Here is a 25,796-nt window from a genome sequence, read left to right as displayed (position 1 = left end):
ATACAGTAGTTATAATAAAAATGTTTCCAGACTAAACTGTATACACTTACGGTTTATTGAGAAAAGTACTTATATCTCCTCATATTTTAGGCTTTATTGTGAAAATTTTATATGGTAATATGTTTTGTGGTACAACAGACCTACTCATATGCATCAAATGTGATATCTTGCACATTTTTAAAATCACTGCTCCCAAAGGTATACTGGACCTTTAAGTGATACATACATAATAAATGCTAGCAAGAGAACACAGTGTGATAAAAAAGAGAGAGGAAGAAGGGGTGTTGAGGATTGCAAGGTTACCTCATCAATTTATTGAAAAGCTACAAAAATACATTATACAAATTAGTAAAGATATGTATGTAAACAAATTGCAGGTACTCTTGATGGTTTAACCACTCATTAAAAAACAACCCAAAAACGCCCACTTTCTGGCACTAGCCAAGAGAAATTTGGTCAAAATTCTCCTCTATATTGAGACAGTGTCGTATAGTACTGAGTGTTTGCTTTGCCAGACTGACACACATTGTAAAGGAATGATGTGCTGATACAGAAGGTAGATAATTTGGTAAGACATGGAACTTTTCAGTCTATGGGTAAATTTACTGTTAAATTGTGACAGCAAGTAAAAAATAAAAAAGACTGTACCATGCAATAATTACCACATTTTCTTTTTTTTTTCACACATAATGTATGTGCTAGGTCAAACTATACCTTTTTTAGAGTCTTGTATAATAATGAAAATTTCCACTATTGCACAAAATGCATGAAACTAGTGTTGAATTTACACCATCATGGCCAAATTATCAAAAAGCTTAAAAAGCTGTTGGGTGCAGCTGCAGTAACTGCATCTACCACTAGCTCCGATTGTGACACGCTTTTGATCTGTGATTTCCACTTTGAGAATGAAAAGGAGAAAAATCTAAAAGTGCATCCATGTCAGGGTACGTGTTAAAACTGATGTATAATAGCTGAATGCTCAGGAAGAGTTCCATCGCTTCCAATTTGGACCGAGCCAGGCATCCTTGATCCCAGGCTAGGAGGAGATGGGAGGAAACATAGTGGCTATTGGGGGTAAGGAGGGCTCCCTCTTGTGACGGGGCGCATTCAGGTTGCGGGGGTGGTGGTCATCTGTCTTGCCCAGTCTAAGGAGGACACTGGAAATTTGAAAACACAAAAACAGACAAACGTTTCAAGCTCACTATTGTCACTATATAACACGTCTCCCCAAGCCACCATCACACCCACCAGATTCAGAACTTTCTGATGGTGACTCAAGTATTACTCCTGTTCTTCAAAAAACACTGCATAGTTACTGTCAATGCAATTGTGATAATTAAGTTATCAAAAAATCTGGTGCATTTATGCCCATAAATACTGCAGGTCTCAATCTGAATTTTGGAGCTTTCAAAATGGTCGCATGATTTCTCATATTTAAATAAATGTATACGACAGTACATGAACTATAACAAAATACCCCCCAAAACAAGACAGAACAAACCAAAACAAAAATATGTTCGTACAAGAGATTAACTCTTTATGTGCCACGTTCGCACGTCCGACTCAGTTGACGGCGTGCCAACTTCGCATATTCTGCTCAAACTCACTAATCCGCCTAATCCGATCGATAAACCACCTAATGCCGGGGTACAATGAAAGCGTTTCTCACGCTTCCGTTCCTCTCGCATATAGCTTGCATTTCAAGTAGTGATTGACTATCAACATGTGTTTTCTACTGGATTTGAGAGTAACTTGTAAGTTTCTGTCATTGTTTTGTGTGCAAAAGTCATGCCTTTGCAGTAATGTAACTACTAGTCATGTGAAAGAAACAAAATCATAGATTTTTCATACGATAATACGTCAGTGCAAAGCTTGGCATTCTCTTTAAAACTTTACTTACTATTCGCCCACCTCAACAGAAATCTAAAGAAGTTACATAGACTTGAAAAACAGAATGTTTTCTCAAAGCATGAAACCATTAGTGTCTCAGAATAATGTGGCACAAAGGGGTTTTCCACCATGGCACATTAAGAGTTAAATTTGAAAAAGTCCACAAGGGCATTTCATGAAGCGTTTTGTCCGACAAATATGTTGGACAAATTTGCTCTCAGCCAATCAGATGCAAGGATTTCAGTAGCTTATAATGGTCTGTCAGAAAAATTATCTAACAAAACGCTTCATGAAATGCCCCCACAGGAGACAAGTACCACTAGCATGGGAGGGTAGATTTTGTGTCATTGGTGTAGACTCAAAGGACATAGACAGCACAGTAGGACAGACATGCAAGACTTTGTTCAATAACCAAAGACTAATGGTCACTTTAATACTCACTCCTGGGCTGCTTTCCGTCTTGTGTTGACATCCATGTCCAGCATCCTGGGCACAGTGACCAGGGCGGTGGTGGTCTCCAAGTTCACCGGCATCTACGCAGGAGGATAAACAGTTTGAAGCAATCGTTATGTGAGAATTAAAAACTCAAATGGTCTAGTCACTTTTAAATTATTGTACATATGCATGATTGTTTAAATCTTTGCCAAAGTTTTGTTTGGTTTCGCAAATGACAGAAGAACAGACATGACTTTTCAAAAGGGCTTAGAAATTGCATTCAACAAGAAGTGAGTATTTAGACTATTTTTTTTTTTTTTTACTTGATAGTTTTCCTTAAAATATTCCTTCTGGGCTGCCTTACCCTCCAGAATGGTCCGGGCTCCCGTAGGAGGGCCATGCTGGTCCCAAGGACCGACTCCTTCTTCATACTGTGGGGGATGTCCATGTGCACTGCGCTGGACTTGATGGTCAGTCGGCGACGTCTGCTGGGCGGCTTGTACGGCTTGAAGGTCGCCGTCACAGGGCGGATCATTCGAATGCCAGCCTCCTGGGACACGGCATCGAAGCTGGGATGGAAAGACATGTGTCTACATCAGTTTACAATAAAATTCACTACGTTTGGTTGTTTGTTTGTTTCACTTTCCATCTGAGAAGATACCTGGATAGCACAAATTCAGCTGCACTAGCTTGTCTTTCTTGGGGACCAGTTGGATGTGAGGTGATGGGACAACTACATCAGGTTATGCAGCCTGCTCTTTCCAATAAAAGAATAAAGCCAGATCTTTTATGTGCATGATCGAGTTGTGACTAGCTGTCCCGCACATGGGAACTATATGTTCTATCTGAGGGACAGAGTGTTTTGCCTCTTACTAGAAGGGAAGGTATGGTTACACATCGCTCAGCAAGACTCGGGAATCAAACCCGGATCATTTGGATTTGAGAGGCACACGTGCTATTGACTGAGCCAAATCACTGCCCTGTTCTATATGTGGAACCGCTGACAATTTTATCCTCTGAAGTTGAGCAACAAAACTTAGTACACACGAATTACAAATTGTTGACATATAGAAACAATGGCTGTAATATTTGCTGTTACTTTGAAAGTACAATTATAACGATACTGTCACCTTTCACACACACAAACTTGCCCCTTTAAATCTTGCTATTGCGTGTGCTAAAAGGAGCCACTCAATGCACATGTTAATTTTGGCATTCATTAAAAACATAAGGGGAAGAAACACAGCAAAATACAGAAGATGAACCAGTGACATTCTCTAAATGATAGCTGTGGGAAAGAAAGGGGAAGGAAGGGAGAATTAATGGGTCTTAACACAATCACATACTCTTGTGATTTAAACAAATAAGTTAGAAGAAAATAAGATAAATCAAGGCAAGGTGGAAATATACTAACAGGATGAGTGACTTACATGTCAAACATCTGTTCGTACAGCTGGGTCCTCTGCTTTTTGAGAGTCTCTCGCTTTTCCCGCCACTTGTTGATGCTCTGAGAAGGATGAAAGAATGAAGGCAAAAATTTGTGCAGAGAAAACATCTTAATTGCCACACAAAACTACATCATCACTTCATTGAGATTACAGAGTACAAGGGGATACCTGACAGGTGTTTGTTCATGAGTACTCCTACATCCAGGGTCTAAGCCTGCAGCAATGGAATTCTTTAACATTCTTACCAGAGAAACTTTCCAGGTCTTACAAGCAATTTCGTCCATGACACTGATGTTACGCCTGTGCTAAAGTAAGCTGCATTACAAAGAGTTGTCACCTCGCGACAGTTTAATCCACAAATCACTTTGGGGATCTGATTAAGTGCACAGTTGTTTTTCGCAGGAATTAAATGAGCAATCCAAAAACAGTCTGAATAACAATCGTAAAGATACTGCAATAAAGTTATAAAGTACAGCAATATACCAGGTTATGAAAGCATTACAGCGCTGGCACACCGAGGCACAAGCATGAAACATCAAAGTGACTCTTGTTGGGGAGAGTAATCTCCCGAGGCTCATGACTACAAGAGAGAAAAGGAACATCAGTCAATTAATGTCACGAGGAATCAATACTGTGTTCCTTTGTGCCCCAACGGCACGCTGCAAAGTGGACCCTTGTCACTGATGAATAAAAATCAATTTCATGTTTGAGGTACAAGGGGCAGCCAAGGCCAGTATTCATCAATACAGCGTTTGCCGTCCTTCTTTGTTTTGTTTCTACCATTTTTTTTCTCATCCTAAAGATCCTCTTAGCTCTGGCAACTCACCAAAAACGTTACATTGGATGTTCCTTTGTGATGAGAATATTTAAGCATCCATTCCCTTTCAGTCAAGATGATCGAGTCTACAGATAGGCCTTGTTACCAAGTGAACTACTAACCTCCGTCATCCGTTTCTCCATCCGCTCCAGAAAGTTGGTGAGCTGCTGGTGTTTGGCCCGCGTCTCATTCTTGGAGCTGCTCAGCTTCTTGCATAGCTCATCTGAGGTTAGAATATTTATCAGGAATTGGAGAATAGCCAGGAATCAATATCTCAAACCACATTTTTGACTTATTTATGTGTTACTATCTATAGCTAACCCACATCTGCTTAACATTGGTCTGTGAGAAACTTTTGGGGTTAAATCAAAGCTAAAATTTTCCTTACATAAATTGTAATTACTTTTAATACTCAAACATTTCAAAGTGAACATTCCAATATAACTATGACCCTGAAATTGGTGTTGAACTTTTGATCTTAACACAAAATATTCGCCTGCGGAATTTTCAGCTTCTGCCCATGCCCACAAAGCTCGATGCAGTAGTTTGATGAGTGAGAAATAATTATAAATCATGAATTTAAGTAGTCACAGTTTTACATCAAATGTATAATTCAAGGTTTTTTTTTTTTTTTTAGTGAAAGTGCTTTCTAAGTTTGAAGTTCAGTTATGTTCAACTTGAAAAAAAAAAAAAAAAAATCTGTCCCACTATGGGAGGCCTGTACTAGATGGATTACTCACAATTTCTTAAGTACAAATGTATACATGTATATATTGTACATGTATGACTGATGCGTTGTGCCACTCATTGAAACAGGAGAGGCGACAGGACAAACCTTTTTGCTCCTGGAGTCTCCTGAAAGTGATGTACCTCTCAAATAAACTTCTTAGTCTCATTTCAGGCACTTCCATGGTTTGATTGATGATGTCAACAGTGATCTGAAAAAAAAAAAATGCACAGAGAATTTCATAGCCAATGATATAATGAATGATCAAAAGAGTACATGAATATACAGATAGAGGAATAAGCAAACAAGCAAATGAGTGCATGAATGACTTGATAAATAAGTGGGTATGTGAAGAATCAATATATTTGTAGATAAATGAATAGATAAATTGATAGATGTATGAGTACATGAATAAATGGAAAGACAAGATAAAATTGATGAATAGATAACAGCTAGAAAAAATGAATAACTACCAGTGGATATGAAGTATATACATAGAAGACATATAAATAGAAGACATTATAAAAAGTATATAGATATATAGATGTATAGATGGAAGTACATGGATATATAGATAGAAACAATAGAGCTATATAGATAGAAGTATATGGATATATAGATAGAAGTACCCAGGTATATAGATATATAAAGATAAAAGAATATACTAGTGACAGATCAATACACAGGGATTCCCAGATGCAGTCCCATGAGCACAAAGAAGACAAACATTGATAGCTTGACCAGAGAATTAAAGAGAGAAGGGGGGGGGGGGGAGAGAAAGATAGAGATAGAGATGGAGAGATAGAGAGATAGATGGATAGACAGAGGGTGAGAAAAATCCTCTTTATCTTACTGTGTGGAGCTCCAGAGAAATCTTGTTCTCCTTGAAAGCCTCCTCCAACAGGCTCAAATTCTTCATCTGGTCCGACACTTTCATCCTAATCTGCTCCACGTTGGGCTTCTGCATCCGTGGTGCTGGCTGTCGGGGAAGAAACAATGAAATTGAATGAATCCCCCATTCAAAAGTTGAATTAAAATGCTATCACAGTTTTGCTGAAATATGCTGGTGTTAGTAATGCTGTTGACAGCAATAACTACAATATGCAAACAAATCATTGTCACTTAGAAAACTGATGAATTCAAAACTATATGATGCTACAGTATGATTTGATAAAATGTGTTAGAGTAAGTTTTGAATATATAGTATGTCCCCCAAACAGTTAAAATTAGATTTTTGCATTAATAACTTCCAATAGGATTAAACTGTCTGAATGCTATTTCAGGGTCTAAAGATATAACATCTTCACCTATACTTTGCAAAAAAAAACCCAGTCAATTCGGTTAAGTGGTCACAGAGAAATGTAGATCATTGTAAAGCATGTCATATGTTTGTTTCTTCCATTTTTATAGCACTTGGATGCTCTTGGAACTGCATATTAATGTGTAAACACAATGGATAGAACATGGAGGGAAGGGATTTCTGACATGCTCTACAAAACTCCTTATCTCTCTTTGACCACTGAAGCAAATCGGATGGGGTTTTCTGCAAGATGTGGGTAATAAGTTACAGTTTCATACCCTGAAATTGTATTTGGATTGATTTACCAGCTTTAAAGTCATCGTTGCGGAGGGTCCTGCTGTAATTTTATTTGGGACATACATTATGTTAGACAAATTCAACATAACAGAGGCTGAACAGTATCACCATATTGTGGGACATTTCTGCCCATAGTAGAGGTCTAAGACTGGGCCTAGTCCAGCATGAAGCACCTGTTCTGGCACACTGTTGAGTCTGGAGACCAGGACCTGCTGGTTCCGTTCCTGTTCGGCGGCGCTGACCCTCATGTTCCTCAGCTTGGCGTCTCGTTTCTTCATCTCCTCCCGGAACGTCCCTTCCCTGGAAGAAAGACAAGACGTCGCTATGGAGTGATGGGACACTTTAAAGTGAGGGGACACTTTGCAGTGGGGAAAACTTTCATGCACTTGTGCCAAGACATTATACCAGTATGACCATGAAAATAAAATCATGCACACTTTGTCACCTATATTTATGCTGTTGCACACTATATATCATAATCACATGTCAACAACTTGCAGTTTTTCTTTAACTGGCAAAATTCATCTGAATCAACCAAGTGTGAAAAGTTTCTGGGACACAAATTTCCACTTCTGCAGTATTAGGTGGGTTTGGGGAGCAGCGTGACATATCTCTCGATTGTTTTGTGCACTCAGAAATACTACATGTCGTTGATTAGAATCCTAATGTGGTATTGACGGGAAATGGAAATTGAGAAAGTGATGAAAATACTTTATTGAAGACTACTAGTTTTATTGTGAGTTTATTACAGCTCATTAGACAGTTGTTGTGAAACAGGAGTTGTAATGATGGACTTAGACGCTCAGCTCGTAGCAACAAAGGAATTCATCGTAATCCATCCAGATTACCAGTGTCTGCAATCACTGGATTACCGGTGTGAAAGTTCAGGGTTAAAATATGTGATCAAATTTGATATGACAGTCAATTATTGAGATTTTACTGAATTGAAAGAAAGGAGAGAGAGAAGTATGCTCTTTCACTTGTTGAAATTTCATATGGAATTCTGAGTAATTTATTTGGAAATTTATGGACTTACTTGTAATTCTGAGATTACATATGAAATTTTGAAATATTCGAGACGAATATTTTCTTTCCGGGGGGACATGACGGGAAATGGAAATTGAGAAAGTGATGAAAATACTTTATTGAAGACTACTAGTTTTATTGTGAGTTTATTACAGCTCATTAGACAGTTGTTGTGAAACAGGAGTTGTTTACAAAGAGCTTTTTGTCGAACGTGCTTGGTAATCACAGTCAGGAATTCGGAATGCTTTAGGTATTCAAGATGACCATGCACCGATGTATCAGAAATTAGTGTCTGGAATTAATGTACTCCCTATTTGTGATGCGTAATTTGGTATATGTAGTTGGAAAATGGAAGGTTAGATTGGTGTGTTTAGAAATAGGAGTGAGAAGGATAATTTTCATAATTTTGTGAAATTTTGCTGTAAACAGAAATGGACAGTAGGCGGATGAATATTAGTCATTTTCCAGGGGTTGAGTTGCACATGAATGCGCCCTTTGTGCTGTTCGTATGTACCGCGGGAAATTTGGACACTTGCACTGCACTCTGCACGACACACACCTCACTTCGCACTCTCGCACCGTAGCTAGGACAAGCAACCTGCCGCAATGGGTTGAGTCTGGCTGTTTGCTGCCTGTTATGATGTCTTTTGGTTTGGCAGAGTTTCTTCTGGACAACAACTGTAAGTCCTTTATATTGTGTTATAGCTATCAAGAGAAAGAGATTTGTGACAGTATAAAAATACGTTATTAGTTAATTGTATACACGTGTACATTGTTATGAAACTGACAGATGTCGGGTGAAATTTGTTTGAGTTAAACTAATGACAGTATAAATCGGGCCGTTGGAATGTAAATGGGAGAAATTTGAGTTGATGTGATTTTTGTTCTTTTCACGGAAATAATATGAACTGAGAAATCATTTGTGGTATATAATGTATTTCAAAGTGTGAATTTAGGTGGAGGGTGTTTTAATTTGAGTCAATTCAAAATGGCGGCGCCCATGATTTAGATTGTTCAAAATGGCGGCGTCCATGGTTTAGATCATTCAAGATGGCGGCGCCCATGACTTAATGATGTTACATGGCGCCAGTTTATAAATTAATCAATGGTTGTGATAGTAATTTCATGCTTTAATGTATAGAATGATCATAATTTCGATGAGTATTGTATTCAAAGCATGGTCAAGTAAATCTATAATTGATTTATTTTTTAGTTGAATGATTGTAATGTTGATCGAGAAATTTGTGTAAAGTTTGATAGAAGAGAATTGAATCTTTGTGTTCCTAAATGAACATTATGACAGTACAGTGGTATACTGAAGAATCAATTTACTGTATTTATTTTTAGTGTTCATGGGTGAGATGTTCAGCCCTCCGGTACTGGTGTTCTCATGTCTGAGGATGAGGGTTCATACTTTCAAAGAGCGAGTTGCTACCTGACTTAGGGTAGGCATGAATGATTTATGAGCAATTGTTCACCATTTTTGTGTATAATGTGCAACTGTGTATGATACAACAATGAATGTTTTTTTTTTTGGTGATTTATCTATTGCTAAAAAGGGGGAAAGCTTTCGGTATGCAGAAACTGAAACAGATTTACATGGAAGTAATTATTGGTATGTACATGATTTATGATAGTCGCTATGGGGTAATGATTAAATTGTTTATTCGAGTGCATGTTTAGATGGTACATGCGAGTTTAGATGGTGGCTGATTAGAGTTCATTGATACAATACTAGTTCATGTATCGGGCGACGAACGAGTTATAGAGTTTTGTGAATATCCTGGGAAGTTTGGATATTCGAGATAATTGTGTGGATAGTGAGTCCACGAGTGTTGAAGACAATTTATTGTGTATTGCATCATAGCTTCTATCTTGATCTGCATGGAAAGTAATTACATTTGTAGATTTAGCACCATATATACATATAGTTTTCACATTTTGGGAAGTGCTCTTGCATTGCAAAAAGAGGGGGATCAATTTATTAAGAAATGAAATGTTGAATACAAACTTATGATTGTTTTCCTGTTTCTTGCAGGGTTTTCTTTTTTGTGTGTCGATTTACTGACACCAATAAAGTCAAGTGAACTACAATCCTGCGTCCACTCATTCATTTGAGTCCTGGGTCTATCACCACATCATCACAGCCCCCTAAAGTACCACCTATCCACGACAGTATGATACAGCATTCAATGGATTGTTTTCATTAGCACTGGTTCCAACATGAACTTGATACATGTATGTGCATAGGTGTATATCATGAAGGTCATGCTGACAAGGCTACATTTGCCATGAATCCACTATCAGCCTATCAATCTGATTAAAGACAAAGAGTAAAAAGAAAAATTTTACTTGCTTCACATCACTTGCACATATTCGAAAAATAGAGCTTCATTGGAAGTCAAACAAGAAATATGACCACATGCCTTTCACAAAAGTCACATGCATACAACACTTACACACACATGCACACATACACACAACTAAACTGCACTTTGACCTTTGACCTCTGGAGTGGCTTACATTGTACGGAGCTCCCTCTGGAGGCTGGTGGCATGTAGGATCTGAGCTTTGTGGCGATCCAGCAGGGAGTTGTACTTCTCTTCCTATGGCATGGTTAAAAATAGTGAATCTTGAAATTCTGACCTTATGGGAAGTGGGAGATCTACATCTTAAAAGAGTTATCCACAATTCACAAGCATTGCTTCTTAGTGGGTCCTTCAGGTAAGTAGGGGAAGAAAAAATAAAGAAAATCTCTCTCTGCAATCTTTCTTATTGTGATGTCATTTTGGGGAACACTGGGAAAGATTATGCACAAAAATGTTTAGTGATACACAATCTAGCCCTCTGATGAGAAATTGGGAGTTCATTAATTGGACAGTTTCCCCAAATAGTTTTTACTATATTAAGGTGGTCATAATAGTAGGATATAAGACATGTGTTTTGTCTTTTCTTTCATGTACAATATTGTGTATGGCATGGATCCTAAAAGTCTATGCCACCATTTCATTTTCAAGCAGTACAATTATGATTAATAATGTTGCAGCTATGTTATTTTAATTACCCTAGGTGGCCTTTGAGTATTTATTTTTGTGACAGTAGATGTGACACAGTCCAAACAGCACTTGTCAAGGAGTGTCTTGACAGGCAGGGTAAAAAAGATTCAAATTCAAATTCAAATTCAAATTCAAATTCAAATTTATTTCAGAATGATGACAATGTCCAGATTGACTGGACATTGTCAGGTTACTGTACAAGCTGTTTACAGTAATTTTCACAAGGGTTTAATTTTCACAAATTTCACAAATCACAGATGGGTCAGGCCACACATTTAACAATGTGCAAAAATATTTGGCTCAGACTTGCTGGAAGCATCTTAATTGGGCAAATTATATGGTTTCTGCTGGAAGGATAGTATGGTATGCCAGAAGGCAGCCATCTACTCACATTGATTCGCTTCATCTCCTCAAAGCTGACCTGAGCTGCATTCATCTGCTCCTGGTACTAATGGATGACGTCATGGAAATAAGAGAAGAATGGAAAACACAAAGTTCAAAAGTTTGCAAACGTTGTTATTGATTTTGCTGTTCAAACAAAAAAGTCCATTTTAGGTAATCATCTAAACATACTGTAATTCTTTGGAAGTATGCATGTAAGTAGTTGAATGGGTGCCTTGATAGGCAAAAGATAAAAGCATTCAAAGTTTTAAGAGACAATGAGTTATAATATCATTCTGTGAACAAGTGCCATAAGAAATGGGAGATCAAATGTATCATGAAATAACACACTAGGATATAAATTCCAAAGACATTCAAAACTGTCATTTTTTGCTAGATTTCAACCTGTTTTCTAAATAAATCTAGAATACCATAAATGTCATGTAAGCATCAAGTGCACAGCTATTGTTAGATAGCAAATCAAATGTGCAAACTGAGTAATTGGAATTTGTGGAGCTGGACTTGTTCAAATGGCAATAAAAGCACACCCAAATTCCTTGAACATGGCATGAATTCATTTGCCATGAGAGGATCATAGGTCTGTCTGTATCATCCACTTTAAACAATGAATCCAGAAATATACAAAATGAGGGCAAAAAGAGCAACAATATCAGAAAAAAGGGGTATATCCACAAATTAATTTCGCTGGGAAAGACTGAGAGCAAATGATGCCATCCCATTGCCATGCCAACCTTAATGATCCTCTCCTGTAGTTGCTGGTTCTCCTGCTGGAGTTTGTCTGCCTCCAGGTTGCCCTCGGCTGCTGGTGGGGTTGCCGGGGCTCTCTGCTTGGCCAACAACGCTTCCTTCAGCTCAAGGCGCTGAGCGAGGCAACAAAATAAATTGTGATTTGACCACATTTGATAAGTAGAAACTTAAACATCTCATAGAACTGTCAGTCTTTGTTTAAAGGAATCCAGACTATTACATTTGTACATGGTCTCTTTGAATTGTTCCATCTGTGAAATGCAGACACCAGCCAATGTTACAAACTGTCTCATGAAAAACAAATGCTTAGTGTATAATAGTACGTTATTATGCCATACATTTTGTGGAGGTTTTTTTTTTGTTCATTTGTTTCATTCGGGTGCAGTTCACAAAATCTTTAAAAGACAGCAAAATATCAACCCTGAACCCAACATGAATGCAACGTGCATGCATGCCCTTCTTCATCCATAGCTCTACTCCACGATGGCAAAATTCAACCATTCGTGAAACTGTCAGGAAGTTTCGATTTGCGAAAAATAGTAGACTCACTATTAGTCATATGGCATATACAGTGTAGAATGATGTTGGGTTTACATGTTATCCCTCATGCGTGATACTTTGAACTTGAAATCAAGGTTGAAGCATGCAGTCAAAGAATTGATAACTTTCGCAAGCATTTCAGTATGTTACCATTACTGTGATCACAAAATCAAATCCCCTAAATACTATGATTGTCTGATTTATATGTAGGACCTAAAAAATGCTCACCTTATTCATGAGTGCTTGAGCAAGCTTTGATTCTAGCGATACCAACACTGTAACCATGACAACAATGATATTGTGCAGGTCATGCAAGAAACACACAGAGAGAATGGAAAGATCGCAGAGACACAGAAAGATGGAAGTTAGAAAATTCAAACAGAATGAGGAGGAAGAAATGAGCGAAGTGGAAATACAAAGTGTCTCGGAATACAGAATCATGGAATCATGCACCTGTAGATGAATGCAGTGATGCTTGTAGAACAAATATTAAAGAATACTTACAGTACGTGCATTCACACTGATGGTAATATACCACAGTATTTTGCACAGTTATTTGAAATGTGAAGGCAAATACACCACAAATACATTGTAAAATACTGATGTACATGTATTCTAGATATGCATGCAAGATGTGAGCGTGAAGTGCATATGAAATGCTACCTATCGTACATAGGAGTATTTCTCATGACAACTTATACACACATTCCAAGCTTCTCTCCGTAGGCGATATATGAAGAGTTTGTTCGCAAAAACTGATAAGTCCATATTTGCCAAATGGAGATATTTGCGATTAAAGGTCAAGAAAAATAAAGAGAATAAAAAGAAAATTTATGTTTCTTTTGACCATAACTTCAAAAATGTACCTTTATATGTAGTGACCAATATATCATTTAAAAGGTATTATTTTGTACTTTATGACAGAGACCGTACTTCAAAATCTTAAGAAATGGACTTATCGGTTTTTGCGAACAAACTCTTCAGGGTACATGCATTGTCAATTGTTCCCATATATTGGGCTAATCTTCAGACAGCTATCTGGCTGCAAGGAATAGCCTGCATTATAAATGTCTGCACAGAATTTGAACATATGCTAATATTAAACTGGTCTATTCCCAACATGCAGGATACTGCAAAGAAGAGGAACATTTTTGGATAATCTGGAAATGTTAGAGAAAAAAGAACAAAGAGTATCATACAATGCATTCATTGTTAGTTGAGAGCCAATAAAGCACCTTGCCACAGACTTTATGAAACGTAAGAGCACAGAAATGAAGTGCATGCAAATCTACTTATTAAGAAGAAGAGGTCTCCATGCAGTAGCAAAATAGTGCATAATAGCACAACTGGAAAATACTATAACTCTATGGTGTCAAATCAATCAGGAAAATGTTAATCAGAATAGACTGAGCAAAAAAAGGAAGATCAAAAGCAAAGAGCCCGTCAAAACCTCATGGCTCTCATTTCACTCACATTCCAAAGCATTGCCTGCCATTTGGTTCAACACCCTCCGCAAATCAGTTGAAGCATTCTGAAATATTTGGAAAATAAAAACGAAAGGATCGCTGTGGGTATCCTGCTGGCAATTCAAAAGGAAATGGAATCATTTTGCATTAAGCAAAAAATCTGCAAAATAACATTTTCATAAACAAAAACACAAACTGAAGCAACTGAGAAAAAATGCTAATTTTAACAGCATCTGAACTAAATGATTAGCCAAGATTGAAAATGTGTATAAGAGAAAGAATGAAACCAACGATTAACCAAGCTCAAAATGCTGCTTGTTCTGTTACTGGTGAAACACACATAATTACTGGCACCACAAAAACATGCAACATCTCGGTTTGCAACCTGGCTGGCGGAGAGAAACTTTTTCTTAATTTCCTAGCATTGCTGAATGATTTCAACAAAATGATGACCGGTACATCAGATCATGAGGTTTGCATCCATCAGCAGATAGCAAGTGTCATTTTGTTCAATAAATATGATTCCTTCAAATTTCTTGCAATTTGGGTAAAATACTTGCCAAGCATACATTTCAACCGGTTTACACAGACATCAAAAGAGACTTTCATTAAATGTAAAAAAGAAAACGAAAAAAAAAAAAGAAGAAGATGAAGAAGAAGAAGGGGGGGGGGAGGGAGGGACTAACCTCCTCAATGACTAGATTGTCCATTTGTCTGATTTCATGCGCTGTATCCAGCAAACCTGGTGCAGGGATGACAAGCACAGGGCATTCTTGATTAGTTTTTGACAAAAATATTTAGAAATACTCTATTAAAACTAAACAGGAGATAAGAATAACAACAAAACATCACAGCTGGTCAGTTACTGTGTACGTTACTTATCTCATGAACATACTATTTCATGAATCAGAACTTGTAAAATAACTTCACAGGTGGTCAAATTCACTAATACGGACTGCAGAAAAAGAAAGGGAAATATACATTTTTTTCAAAGCTGGTGATTTCCCACCTGTCAGGGAATAGAATTTGCCTTATCATATCATGAAAGGCATTATTAGCATGCATTTTTAATTCCACATCAAACATTAGTAAACTCAAAAATTCAGGAAACTAAACATGACTGCAAACAGTTGTGGCACTTAAAGTGCTCTTGACTGAGAAATAAAAATCTGCAAGTGGATACATACTGTTTTGTGCATTAATTTCTATAACTTACACAGAATTTATTATGTATACACTTCAAGAACATTCAAAAAAAAAAAAAAATCCGCACTGAGTTAAACAACTGCACCCAGGAGTAAAGGAAACATAAAAAAAGAGATATTCTTTAAATATGAAATATAAAAAATGCACAGAAAAATAAAATCATACTTTGTGGCATTCTTTACATGAAATTACAAGGAAAATATATGGGAATTATCTGAGAACTATGCCCCCTAAATACAAAAAACAAAACAAAACAAACTCCAAACAACATTTTGGGGGGCTAATTTGGAGCAAAAATGTGCACAACTATACATTAAATTTAGTCTTTCAATAGAAAAATATTTCAAAAATATCTGCACAGTATACTTGTAGATTAAATCTGCTCTTCAATCTATGCTTACTTTCCTTCTCTAGAAGTATGGCGATGCTCTCCTTAAAACGGTTGATCGCCCTCGTGAGGTGGATGCTCTCTTTGTGGATATTAGCCAGCTGTGTCTTGTTGTCGGCCTCCTGGCGCCGCTTCTCGGCCAATGTCCTGGACGGGGTCAAAAGTCAGGGGTCATGGTTCACCATCGGAAAGAAAATATCATGCAAACCATCACTGGAGAGACTCATGATCAAGCAGCGGAGGCTTGAACCATCTTACCCATATTTGCGAATACTAGTACCCTACATGTTGTATCATTGATTTTCATTTTTTTTCCCCCTCTAAAATGTATAATGTGCACTCACAAAACTACCATGATTGCTTAATTTGCCATTGCTTCTTTCCAAACCAAACATCTCACCACATCTCATCATACCTACGACAATCATACACACCCATATAAGAAAATTTTACCATCTTTTAGTCTTGGCTTTGAAGGAATTTGTCTGTAATAGTGAACATTTTCTAAATTTGTCATTCTAACTTTGCTGCCTAAATTCACAGCAGGCTTTTTTTTTCTTTTTTTAAGTTTAAATATTCACATTCCAGAAAAAGTAGAATGATCACAGCCTCATGATTCAGATATAGAAATAAGCATAAACACATATTCTAAACTTGGAGAGAGTACATGACCTCTTGACATTTGACCTCTCACCTTTGTCTCTCTTTCTCCAGGTAGTCCTTGAGTTTGCTGATCTCCTCCTCGTAGTCTTGCCTGATTCTAGCGATGCGCTGCTTGAACTGGATCGAAGAGTCGTTAGTCGTGACCTCCTTGACCTTAGGGGCTTTCTGGAACTCCTTTACCAGTCTCGTCAGGTCCGCTATCCTTTGTTCCTGTCCAATTCAATGGCAAAGATTCAAAATCATATAATACACAATCTTGCATTGGTAGTTATACACCCTGTCTGCTTTACGAATGTCGCAAATGATCCCACTCAAAGTTGAATTTGGAGAATATCTTTGCTTTAACTGTAAAAATTCATATTTTGATTCAGTCCAATACAAATATATGCATCTTTGATGTCTGCTAAAAACTATCTATTTCCACTTGTCCATTGTGACTTTAATACCTGTTTGACAATGGTTTCTTCTCTTGAGTCCAGCTCAGCTCTCTGGCTTGATATTTCACGGTGAAGATCATCAATCTATTCAAAAAAGAAAGAAAGAAAGAAAGAAAGAACAAAATATACAATGTTAAAGTGGATGGAGAAATGGACCACTTGAAATTAAACCAGAATCTGACACACAAATATATCAGCATAAACTCAGAGAAATCATTCTGAAAAGTTTGGGAAAGGCTCAAACCTTTGAGGTGTTGGACAACATACAATGTATCTGAACAATCTAATGTAGATATCAGCTTCTCATTCAGGGGCATACTGTTATTTAGCTTGGGGAAGGCCTAATAAAGATCTTCTATATAAAAAAATATTGCTTCTCATGAATGGGAGATGCACACATTATACTCAGAACACATCACCATGTATTAGCTTCAATTAACAGAATTGCATTTTTATGACATTTCAGAGTATGTGCTCTACTTTATCTTTGTCATACAGTTGTGTAGAATTACTTCCTCTGATAACATTCACCATAAAATCACAATAAAAAATCAAGAGAACTCATAACAAAGCAAACAAGGAAAAGTAGAAATTACGCGGTGCGTAATATATGTCCCCGCCGTAAGTAGCATTTAGTAGCAAAATGTACAATATAGGTAAAAAGATCAAGGTCAAAGGTAAAAAGAAGTCAAAGGTCAAATTTCTATGTAGAAGTTTTGAAGCCCTCACCTAGTGCCATCACATAAAGCAAACGGAATTGAAATTGGGTTAGAAATGGCGAAGGAGTAGCATTTTGTAGCCAATGTACAATATAGGTAAAAAATCAAGGACAAAGGTCAAAGAAGTCAAAGGTCAAAATTCTGTGTAGAAGTTTTGAAGCCCTCACCCAGTGCCATCACATAGAGCAAACGGAATCGAAATCGGGTTAGAAATGGCGAAGGAGTAGCATTTGGTAGCAAAATGTACAATACAGGTCAAAATCAAGGTCAGAGGTCAAAGAAGTCAAAGGTCAAAATTCTGTGTATAGAAGTTTTGAAGCCCTCACCTAGTGCCATCACTTAAAGCAAACGGAATTGAAATCGGGTTACAAATGGCGAAGGAGTAGCATTTAGGTAGCAAAATGTACAATATAGGTCAAAAATCAAGGTCAAAGGTCAAAGAAGTCAAAGGTCAAAATTCTGTGTAGCAGTTTTGAAGCCCCCACCTAGTGCCATCATATAAAGCAAACGGAATTAAAATCGGGTTAGAAATGGCGAAGGAGTAGCATTTTGAAGCAAAATGTACAATATAGGTCAAAGGTGAAGGTCAAAGGTCACAACTGAAATTCCGTATAGAAGTTTCAAAGCTCCCATGTAGTGCTATCATATAAAGCAAACAGAATCAAAATCGGGTTAGAAGTGGCGAAGGAGTAGCATTTTGAACATTTTCATCACACATGGACGCACAGACGGACGGACAGGCGGACGGACAGACGGACACACAGACACACACACGTACGGAGCCCGTTTCATAGTCCCCTGCTCGAACTCGTTCGGCGGGGACAATGAAACATATGGTTCTCATATAAAAGACATATAATAATGTAATATCAGACTCACATGACGATTATGAACCATGAAAAGCTTGCACCTGATTACACTCAGCATTAAGGGGGTATCTCACTGAGTGGCTTATGTTTGCGAATGTAACGATTATAGGTTTCGTCCAGGGATCGTATAAAGTTGCAATCAAATTCGTTAACAGTTGCACTCAAACTTGCCGCAAACAGTTTTCCATGTCACAATTTGTCGAGAAGAAATTTTGAACATGTTTAAAATTTCTTTGCAACAAGAAAAACTGTTTGCAACAATGAAAACTGTTTGGGAGTTTGATTGCAACTGTTTACGCACCCTGACGAAACCTAAAATTCCCTAAATTTTGCTACATTCGCACGCATTCATCGCAGGAAGAGGCAGAGGTAGAGAGTTTGTCAAAGATGCTTGGGAAAAAAAAATTCAATCTTACATCTTTCTTAAGATCCTTCATCTGGTTTTTGTACTGTTCTCTCAGGAAGTCAGATCGGTTTTTGCCGTCCTGCTTCTGGAATTCTGCCATATCAAGCTGATGAGCGTATTCCTCCTGCAATTCTTCATGAATCATTAAAAAAAATGTGATATACAAATAATTATCATTTTTATTTCACATGTCATCTTCATGTCAGATTAATAAACATGAGGAAATATGCACGGAAATGCTAAACAAGGAACGGCCACTTTATCACACCTCTATTCCTATTGTTAAAATCTCGCAAGATATGGGAACATTTAAGAAAGATACAAGATCTTTTTTTCTTCATAAAAAAAAAATCTATCAAAGAAATTCTTTGCAAATATAGAACTATATTGACTACTTATACAAACAGAAAGGCCAAAGATTATCAGTTTTTAGTGGCTTTTGAAATGTAAAAGAAAATTTACGGTTCATGAACGGAAAATAAAAAGCTTCTTTATCATGCGATGTGTCTACCCATAATATGACATCAGATTTTTCTTTCTTTTTTTAATCTACTTATACTTCAGAAGTAAAAGACGTTACTCTCACTGTCCAACTGAAAATCCTGCCCTTCACGAAGTCTGTAAACTTACTGAGACTCTCCCGCAGCTCTGCCTCCAGATTCTTGATCACTCTCTCAAGTTTTCTGGCTGTGTCCTGCAAGACAGCAATTGATATCACACAATCTAGTAAATATCAGTCAACTTCACCTAAACCAAATCTACGGGGAAAGGTATAAATCTGTCCATTTTGATAAATGTAGACTTACAATACAGAATAAACACCATAAAAAAAATCACTGTATCAACAATTATCAAAAGATATTCAATGTATCAAAAATTATGAGAAGAAACACTATATGACAGTGACATTATTTATTTAAGAAAAAATGAACATGGTTAACAAATCAAAATACATTTATGGTGAAAATTCTCAGCATTTCAGAAAATAGTATGGTGGCAGATGGTAGCAGAGAACCACAAAAGAAAAGAATATGAAAACAGGTGAGAAATATACCTTAGATATGAACAAACTTGCATATTACAAGACACAGATGGTTGTTTGAAAGCCCACTGTAGCCTACCTCTTCATTTTTGTACTTGAATTCCAGCTCCTCTACGATCTTCTCATGATCTTCAGTCATTTTTGTCATGGCTTCATTGGCCTTCTTGAGGTTTTCTAGGGCAGTGTCTGGTAAAACATTGAAACATGATAACAAATACAAAATGAAGAAACGAGGATTGAATGGAAGATGGCTACTGAAAATCGTTATCTACAGTCTAGTACTAATTTCCTGCATTCAAAATCTTCTCTCGAGTATATATTTGCTGTAAGTTGTCAGAAGGTATTACTTCTGATGTAAAAAGTGTTGAATGACAAACTTAACCCATTGAGGACGGTTTGATTTTGCTACAACACGCATTTCCTATAGACGCTTGCCCGAGTATACTCGGGACTTGTCCTCAATGGGTTAAAGCATAAGACACAGCACAGAGATATAACAAAGAGATGATGAGTCGAACAGCTAATGACAAGTACTAAGGGGTAGGGAGGGTAATGAGGTTGTGGGGAATGGAAACATCTTACTTTTTGAGCTGTGGTTATCATGATTAACAATACATCAATTTGAATAACTTTAATCTCTTGTTCATATTCTTCTTTTCCTCCTCCTCCTCCTTCACTTCTTTATTCTGCTTCTTTCAATCCTAAAGTTTAGTTCTGATGCTATCAAGTTAAATGCTGCTATTAGTAACGAAAGTAGGGTTAAACACATAAATTAACGTCACAAATCATTTACCGCCAATCAAGACTTCAACACTCAAGTTGTTCAATACTTGGTTCATGCACTTGCACTTGCACCAAATCTTAACCATACAGCAACTGACTATTCTGTACATAATGGCCTACTGTTCCCTGGAGGAAACAGTAATATCACTCTCATTTCAACAACTTTTTAAATGATGTAAAGTAGATCACTGCATGTTTATTTTTGTCTATTATAAGTTATGTTTACTTGGAGGACAATTAAGACTTTACCAAGAGAATTGTGTGTCATGGAAATAATTCTGACATACTTAAGTTCATCTCTGACCTCTTTCCAATTACATAATCATATGTTCTACATGAAAACAATAAAACTAGTAAAGCATAAAACAATAAAAAAGTGGACGGGTGCTTCCGGGCGGTCTAGGGAGTAATCTGACAAGCGGTTTCGGGTGATTCAGTTACTAATGGGTAAAGCAAAAGTGACCACTATATCCATTATCAACTCACTTCTTTCACTCTCCATTTCCTTCAGCTGGGCAGCCGTCTTTGGTGAAGCCTCGTTACTGGTGGAAACAGCTCTCTGCAGTTGGGTTTTGACTTCTGTCGTCTCCTTCTTTGCCTCCTTGACTTTGGTTTGCAGATCGCTCTACAAAAACCAAAGACAGATAGGTGCTAATAAAATGTAACTGATCAGGGGGAAAAAAAGAATTAGAGGGTTTTCAGGCATGTCGAATCAAAATAACAAATGACCACCATATTGGTAATAATGCCTTGTGTATGACTGATTGAAAAGGAACAACCAAGTGAAGATTCAACCACAAGAATTAGGAACAGCAGGCCCTATAGCCAGCCATTTGGACCTCAGTACTCCATTTCCATGGCAACTCATAGTCACACATTTGTAACAAAGGTTTTATCAATGACAAAGCTTGCCCAAGTAATGCCTGGCATAGCAAAAAATAATGCACACAAATTAATTCATTAATTAATTGATTGATATTTTTAAGTGCATTGATTTGAGCAGAAGTGGATGGAATAGCCTATTACTACATTCTCAGGGGGAAACTATCAATTAATTTGAATACATTAGAAAGACTTGCTTTTTAGACAATGGAAAAGGGAAAACTTGTTTTCACTTTTCCATAGCCCACATTCAGCTGCACTACGTGGTCTTCCGCAGAGTCTAGTTGTATGTAATTGGAGCAGATCACTCCAATGGGTCATGCACCCTGCTCTTTGCGATGAATGAATCTTGTATTAAAGTGCATGAATTGTGACTCTCTCACACACAAATCCACCATTTTATGTCCTGAGGGATAGACTGTTTTGACTCTATCAGAGGGGATGGTGTGACAACACACAACATTGGTCAATATAAAGGCTTGGTGGGATTCAAATCAGTACCCGAGCCCATGCCATTTGATCGCAGAGCAGATGCGCTACCGACTGAGCCACCTCCCTGCCCATCTAGCTGACTTACGATTTTATGGTTTGCCTTCGTGATGATCCCCTCAGCCACTTCAAGACGCTGCGTCTTCTTCTTGATTTCAATCTCCACCTTTTCATTCTGCTTGGTTACATGGTTGATCTTGCACTGTGGGGCATCAGAAAAGGCCGGGAAGATTTCATAACATTCAACTTTTGTTGTGTGCGCGATTATAGAGTCAACGGTTCAATACTCAAATCTACTGCAATACACTATTTTGACAAAATTAAAAAGTATCCATCTTTCAAATAGAATCCTATCAATATTCTATGAAATTTATTGAAAAATTGGAGTGGACATCCTTCAAACAAGACTGCTAAGGTAGGAGATGGTTCAACCCACTAGTTTTGCTGATGAAGATGACAAAAGTACTGCCTACCTTCTGAAGACACATTCTTAATGTCCAACATTCAGATTATATAGACCTAGTTGCTTTCTCACATGCCTTGACCACTAATTGCCTTACCTCAATATGACACATTTTGTTTATCATCTTGTGCTATATAAAGCTGTAAACACTTCTACATATACGAAGGCCCCATTTCATAAAAAGTTGATATGATAGTAACTATTGCTGGATTAGCAATTGTCATGGAAATGACAGTAATCCAGCTTCCTGATTGGCTGTTGCCATTGGAAATTGCCATTCCAGCAAGAGTTGCTGTCCTAACATCTTTTATGAAATGGAACCCAGAACAACAACTACAGGTAACTACTATCACTACTACTACTGACTACTTCTGCCAAGTCTACTTCTACAAATGTCAATATCATCATTATCAATATCCTGAAACACATTTTAACAATCATGTGATATGTAATACTAGTTTAATGTGGTATGCATTCAGAAACTTTTTTTTTCAATGTTTGTGATGAGAACAAATATGAACATTCAGCACAAGGATGTGATGTACATGTATCTCATTCAATGTTTGCACATTTGCTCTTTTGTGAGACTCTGTGTGCATGTCTGTCTGTCTGTCTGTGTATGTGTGTCTGTGTGTATGTGTGTATTTGTTTGTCTGGAAGTCTGATGAGGGTGCCCTCGTCCTCACCTCACACTCCAGGATGTCCTGTGATAGTCGGCTGTTCTCCTGGTTCCGTCTCTCCATGGCCAGGGACATGAAGTTGAACTGCTTCACAGCGTTCCTCATTACTATTGATCAAGAGTTGTATGTGGATCATTCAGAACAAAAACATGCAGTCGTAGGGTATTCCCAGATAATAAATACTATTACAAAGGTATGAAAATATCAATAAACTGTATTTAGCCAAAAACATAGATAAACAAACACGAGAGTATTGATATCTTTGGGCAGATGGCCTAAGTAACAGCAAAAAGAGCTCAGTAAACTGCAACGTCTTCAGAATTGTGCTGCTAGATTACTTACTTTCAAGAAAAAAACTGTGCATACTACCCCAATACTTCGATCCCTACACTGGCTTCCTGTAGAAAAACGTATTAACTTCAAGATTCTTCTTCTTGTTTACCGTACGATGCACAAATTTGCCCCGTCTACTTTCAAAATACTCTTCATCTTCACAAACCACCACGTAATCTCCGTTCATCAAACTCGCTAAAATTACAGGTACCTCGAATCAAGCATAATTGGGGGGATCGGGCTTTTTCATATGTGGGCCCAAAACTATGGAATGGCCTACCAAAATCTCTTAGAGAAGCATCTTCCATTGACGGTTTCAAAAAGAATCTCACGACATATATTTTCAATCTAAATTAACAATATTGTATACCTGTATGTATAGTATGTGTACGTATAATAGGCCTATGTTTTTTTGTTTTATTGTCTTATTAGTTTCTGTGATACTGTTGTAACGTGACACAATATGTACTCTGTTCTATAGCGCCTTGAGTATCTTTTTTAGGTAGAAATGTGCGCTTTATAAGAGTCTCACTATTATTATTATTATTATTATTATTATAAAATGCACATTTATGTAAAAAATATGACTCATAATAATAATGAGACAAGTATACATTTATCATCTACCATATCATGTTGTTGAAACAGGGAAAAAATGTTCCAAAGTAATTTTGTTTACATCTAGGTAAACTTCATAACTGAAAATATTTAGAAATTAGCCCCGCAAACCATTCAGAACAAATTTTGAAGACAGAATGTCATGTATACACCGATCCAACTTGGTAACAGTATCTGCCATTACTATGGTGTTCAGAGTGTATGATGAATGCAAGATTGATATCAAGGTGTGGCATGGCCAGCTCGCAGGACACTACAGCAATGTCACACACAAACTGCAGGGCCGGCGGAACCGGGGGGCTTGCCCCCCCCCCCCCCCACACACTTTTTTTTACCCCAGAAGTAGCACTATATAAAAAAATAGAATCAAATAAGACTTTGAGCGTGTTAAGGCCTTTGTTTTTTGCTCTTTGCTTGTCAGCTGAAGACACCCGGAAGTGCACCGGAAGGCCCTTTTTTTTTTTTTTTTTTTGCTTGTCAGCTCATGAAATCCCAAAGTGCCCCCCCCCCCACTTTTGAAAACGTGGCGCCGGCCGGCAAACATGGGTACATGAAACTCTTGAATGGTCAAGTATGTGCACGCATGCCAGAGTTGAAAGGTCAGGACTCACCCATGCGATCGTTGTTGGTCCTCGCCATTCGGCACGCCTGGTCCAGAGAGCTCTCCACGTCCTTGGCGGCGCTCTTCCAATTCTCCGCCTCCTTCACCATCTGTTCCTCTGCCACAGCAAAACATAATGTGCAAATATCGTCAAAGTGAAAATTTATGCAATGTGGAAATATTCATGAATTTCGCGCAAGAAGCAAATATCCCAAGATCATATATCGACAGAACTGTTGAAGCTGGAGACATTCTAGATCAAGTGCCATGAGCTCCCTCCAAAGGCAGGTACCAACCAGGGAGGTGGTCCCACCTCCCTGTACCAACGCTATACAAGAAGCCATCATCATCATCAAGAAACTAGCGCAAAAATAAAAGCACATCTTTTTTTTTTTCTTTCCACTGTTACACGCAACAGTAATGTTTTGATTCTGCCGAATGAAAACAAGGGAAATACATCTTATCCAGCCAGGTGTGAAAAATGACCGCTTTTATAGTACACGACAAGACAAAGGAAGTTCAGGACCACTATCCACGGCAGGTAATTTGTTATGCTACTAATTTTGTGCATATTGTTCAAAATGACAGCTGTTAGAATGGGGACCGAGGTATGTTTTGCAGTGCAGGGGTTTTTGGGGTGCAGGACAGAAGCACTGACCTTTGACCCAGCAAGGGTCGACTCTCTTCCCTCCTTTGATGGCAAGAATCTAAGGGTGGAGTTAAATTCTTTTGTTATATGATTCATCCATTTATCTATCTATCTATTTATCTATCTATCTATCTATCTATCTATCTATCTATCTATCCATCCATCCATCCATCCATCCATCCATCCATTCATGTATCTATGTATCTATGTATCTATCTATCTATCTATCTATCTATCTATCTATCTATCTATCTATCTATCTATCTATCTATCTATCTATCATCTATCACCTATTTGTCTTTCTTTTTGATACATTTATGTTGTGTTTTATCCGCACAGACCTCGGAAGAACAGTCTCTGGACTGTACTATGTGCCATGCTTAGATAAAGGAATGAAATGAAATGAAATCTATCTAT

General features: G+C 37.6%; 1 protein-coding gene and 1 long non-coding RNA gene across 2 annotated transcripts in view; one reads left to right on the top strand and one right to left on the bottom strand.

Annotated features, from left to right (window-relative positions):
* Nucleotides 1–315: 315 nt before the first annotated feature.
* Nucleotides 316–25,796, bottom strand: part of LOC140245501 (uncharacterized) — a 34,237-nt gene continuing 8,756 nt past the window's right edge. Inside the window, exons 10-33 of the mRNA XM_072325071.1 lie at nucleotides 24,741–24,848; nucleotides 23,185–23,285; nucleotides 22,124–22,237; nucleotides 21,151–21,289; nucleotides 19,961–20,067; nucleotides 19,470–19,533; nucleotides 18,850–18,971; nucleotides 16,855–16,929; nucleotides 16,440–16,618; nucleotides 15,759–15,892; nucleotides 14,838–14,893; nucleotides 14,159–14,216; nucleotides 12,914–12,960; nucleotides 12,130–12,258; nucleotides 11,388–11,444; nucleotides 10,464–10,546; nucleotides 7,088–7,214; nucleotides 6,171–6,296; nucleotides 5,426–5,528; nucleotides 4,713–4,813; nucleotides 3,756–3,832; nucleotides 2,690–2,894; nucleotides 2,332–2,423; nucleotides 316–1,157 (exon numbers count right to left, since the gene is read on the bottom strand). Coding sequence (XP_072181172.1) covers nucleotides 1,037–1,157; nucleotides 2,332–2,423; nucleotides 2,690–2,894; nucleotides 3,756–3,832; nucleotides 4,713–4,813; nucleotides 5,426–5,528; nucleotides 6,171–6,296; nucleotides 7,088–7,214; nucleotides 10,464–10,546; nucleotides 11,388–11,444; nucleotides 12,130–12,258; nucleotides 12,914–12,960; nucleotides 14,159–14,216; nucleotides 14,838–14,893; nucleotides 15,759–15,892; nucleotides 16,440–16,618; nucleotides 16,855–16,929; nucleotides 18,850–18,971; nucleotides 19,470–19,533; nucleotides 19,961–20,067; nucleotides 21,151–21,289; nucleotides 22,124–22,237; nucleotides 23,185–23,285; nucleotides 24,741–24,848 — 2,525 coding nt within the window. The 3' untranslated portion in view covers nucleotides 316–1,036. The remainder of the gene's footprint in view (nucleotides 1,158–2,331; nucleotides 2,424–2,689; nucleotides 2,895–3,755; nucleotides 3,833–4,712; nucleotides 4,814–5,425; nucleotides 5,529–6,170; nucleotides 6,297–7,087; nucleotides 7,215–10,463; nucleotides 10,547–11,387; nucleotides 11,445–12,129; nucleotides 12,259–12,913; nucleotides 12,961–14,158; nucleotides 14,217–14,837; nucleotides 14,894–15,758; nucleotides 15,893–16,439; nucleotides 16,619–16,854; nucleotides 16,930–18,849; nucleotides 18,972–19,469; nucleotides 19,534–19,960; nucleotides 20,068–21,150; nucleotides 21,290–22,123; nucleotides 22,238–23,184; nucleotides 23,286–24,740; nucleotides 24,849–25,796) is intronic.
* Nucleotides 9,168–10,034, top strand: LOC140245473 (uncharacterized). Its single transcript, XR_011902344.1, has 2 exons — nucleotides 9,168–9,385; nucleotides 9,979–10,034. It is a non-coding gene; the product is annotated as an uncharacterized lncRNA (long non-coding RNA).

Source organism: Diadema setosum, chromosome 22 (genome assembly GCF_964275005.1).
Source record: "Diadema setosum chromosome 22, eeDiaSeto1, whole genome shotgun sequence".
NCBI lineage: Eukaryota > Metazoa > Echinodermata > Echinoidea > Diadematoida > Diadematidae > Diadema > Diadema setosum.
The sequence above is the reverse complement of the archived record's forward strand: the minus strand, read 5'-3'. Positions and strand labels throughout refer to the sequence as shown.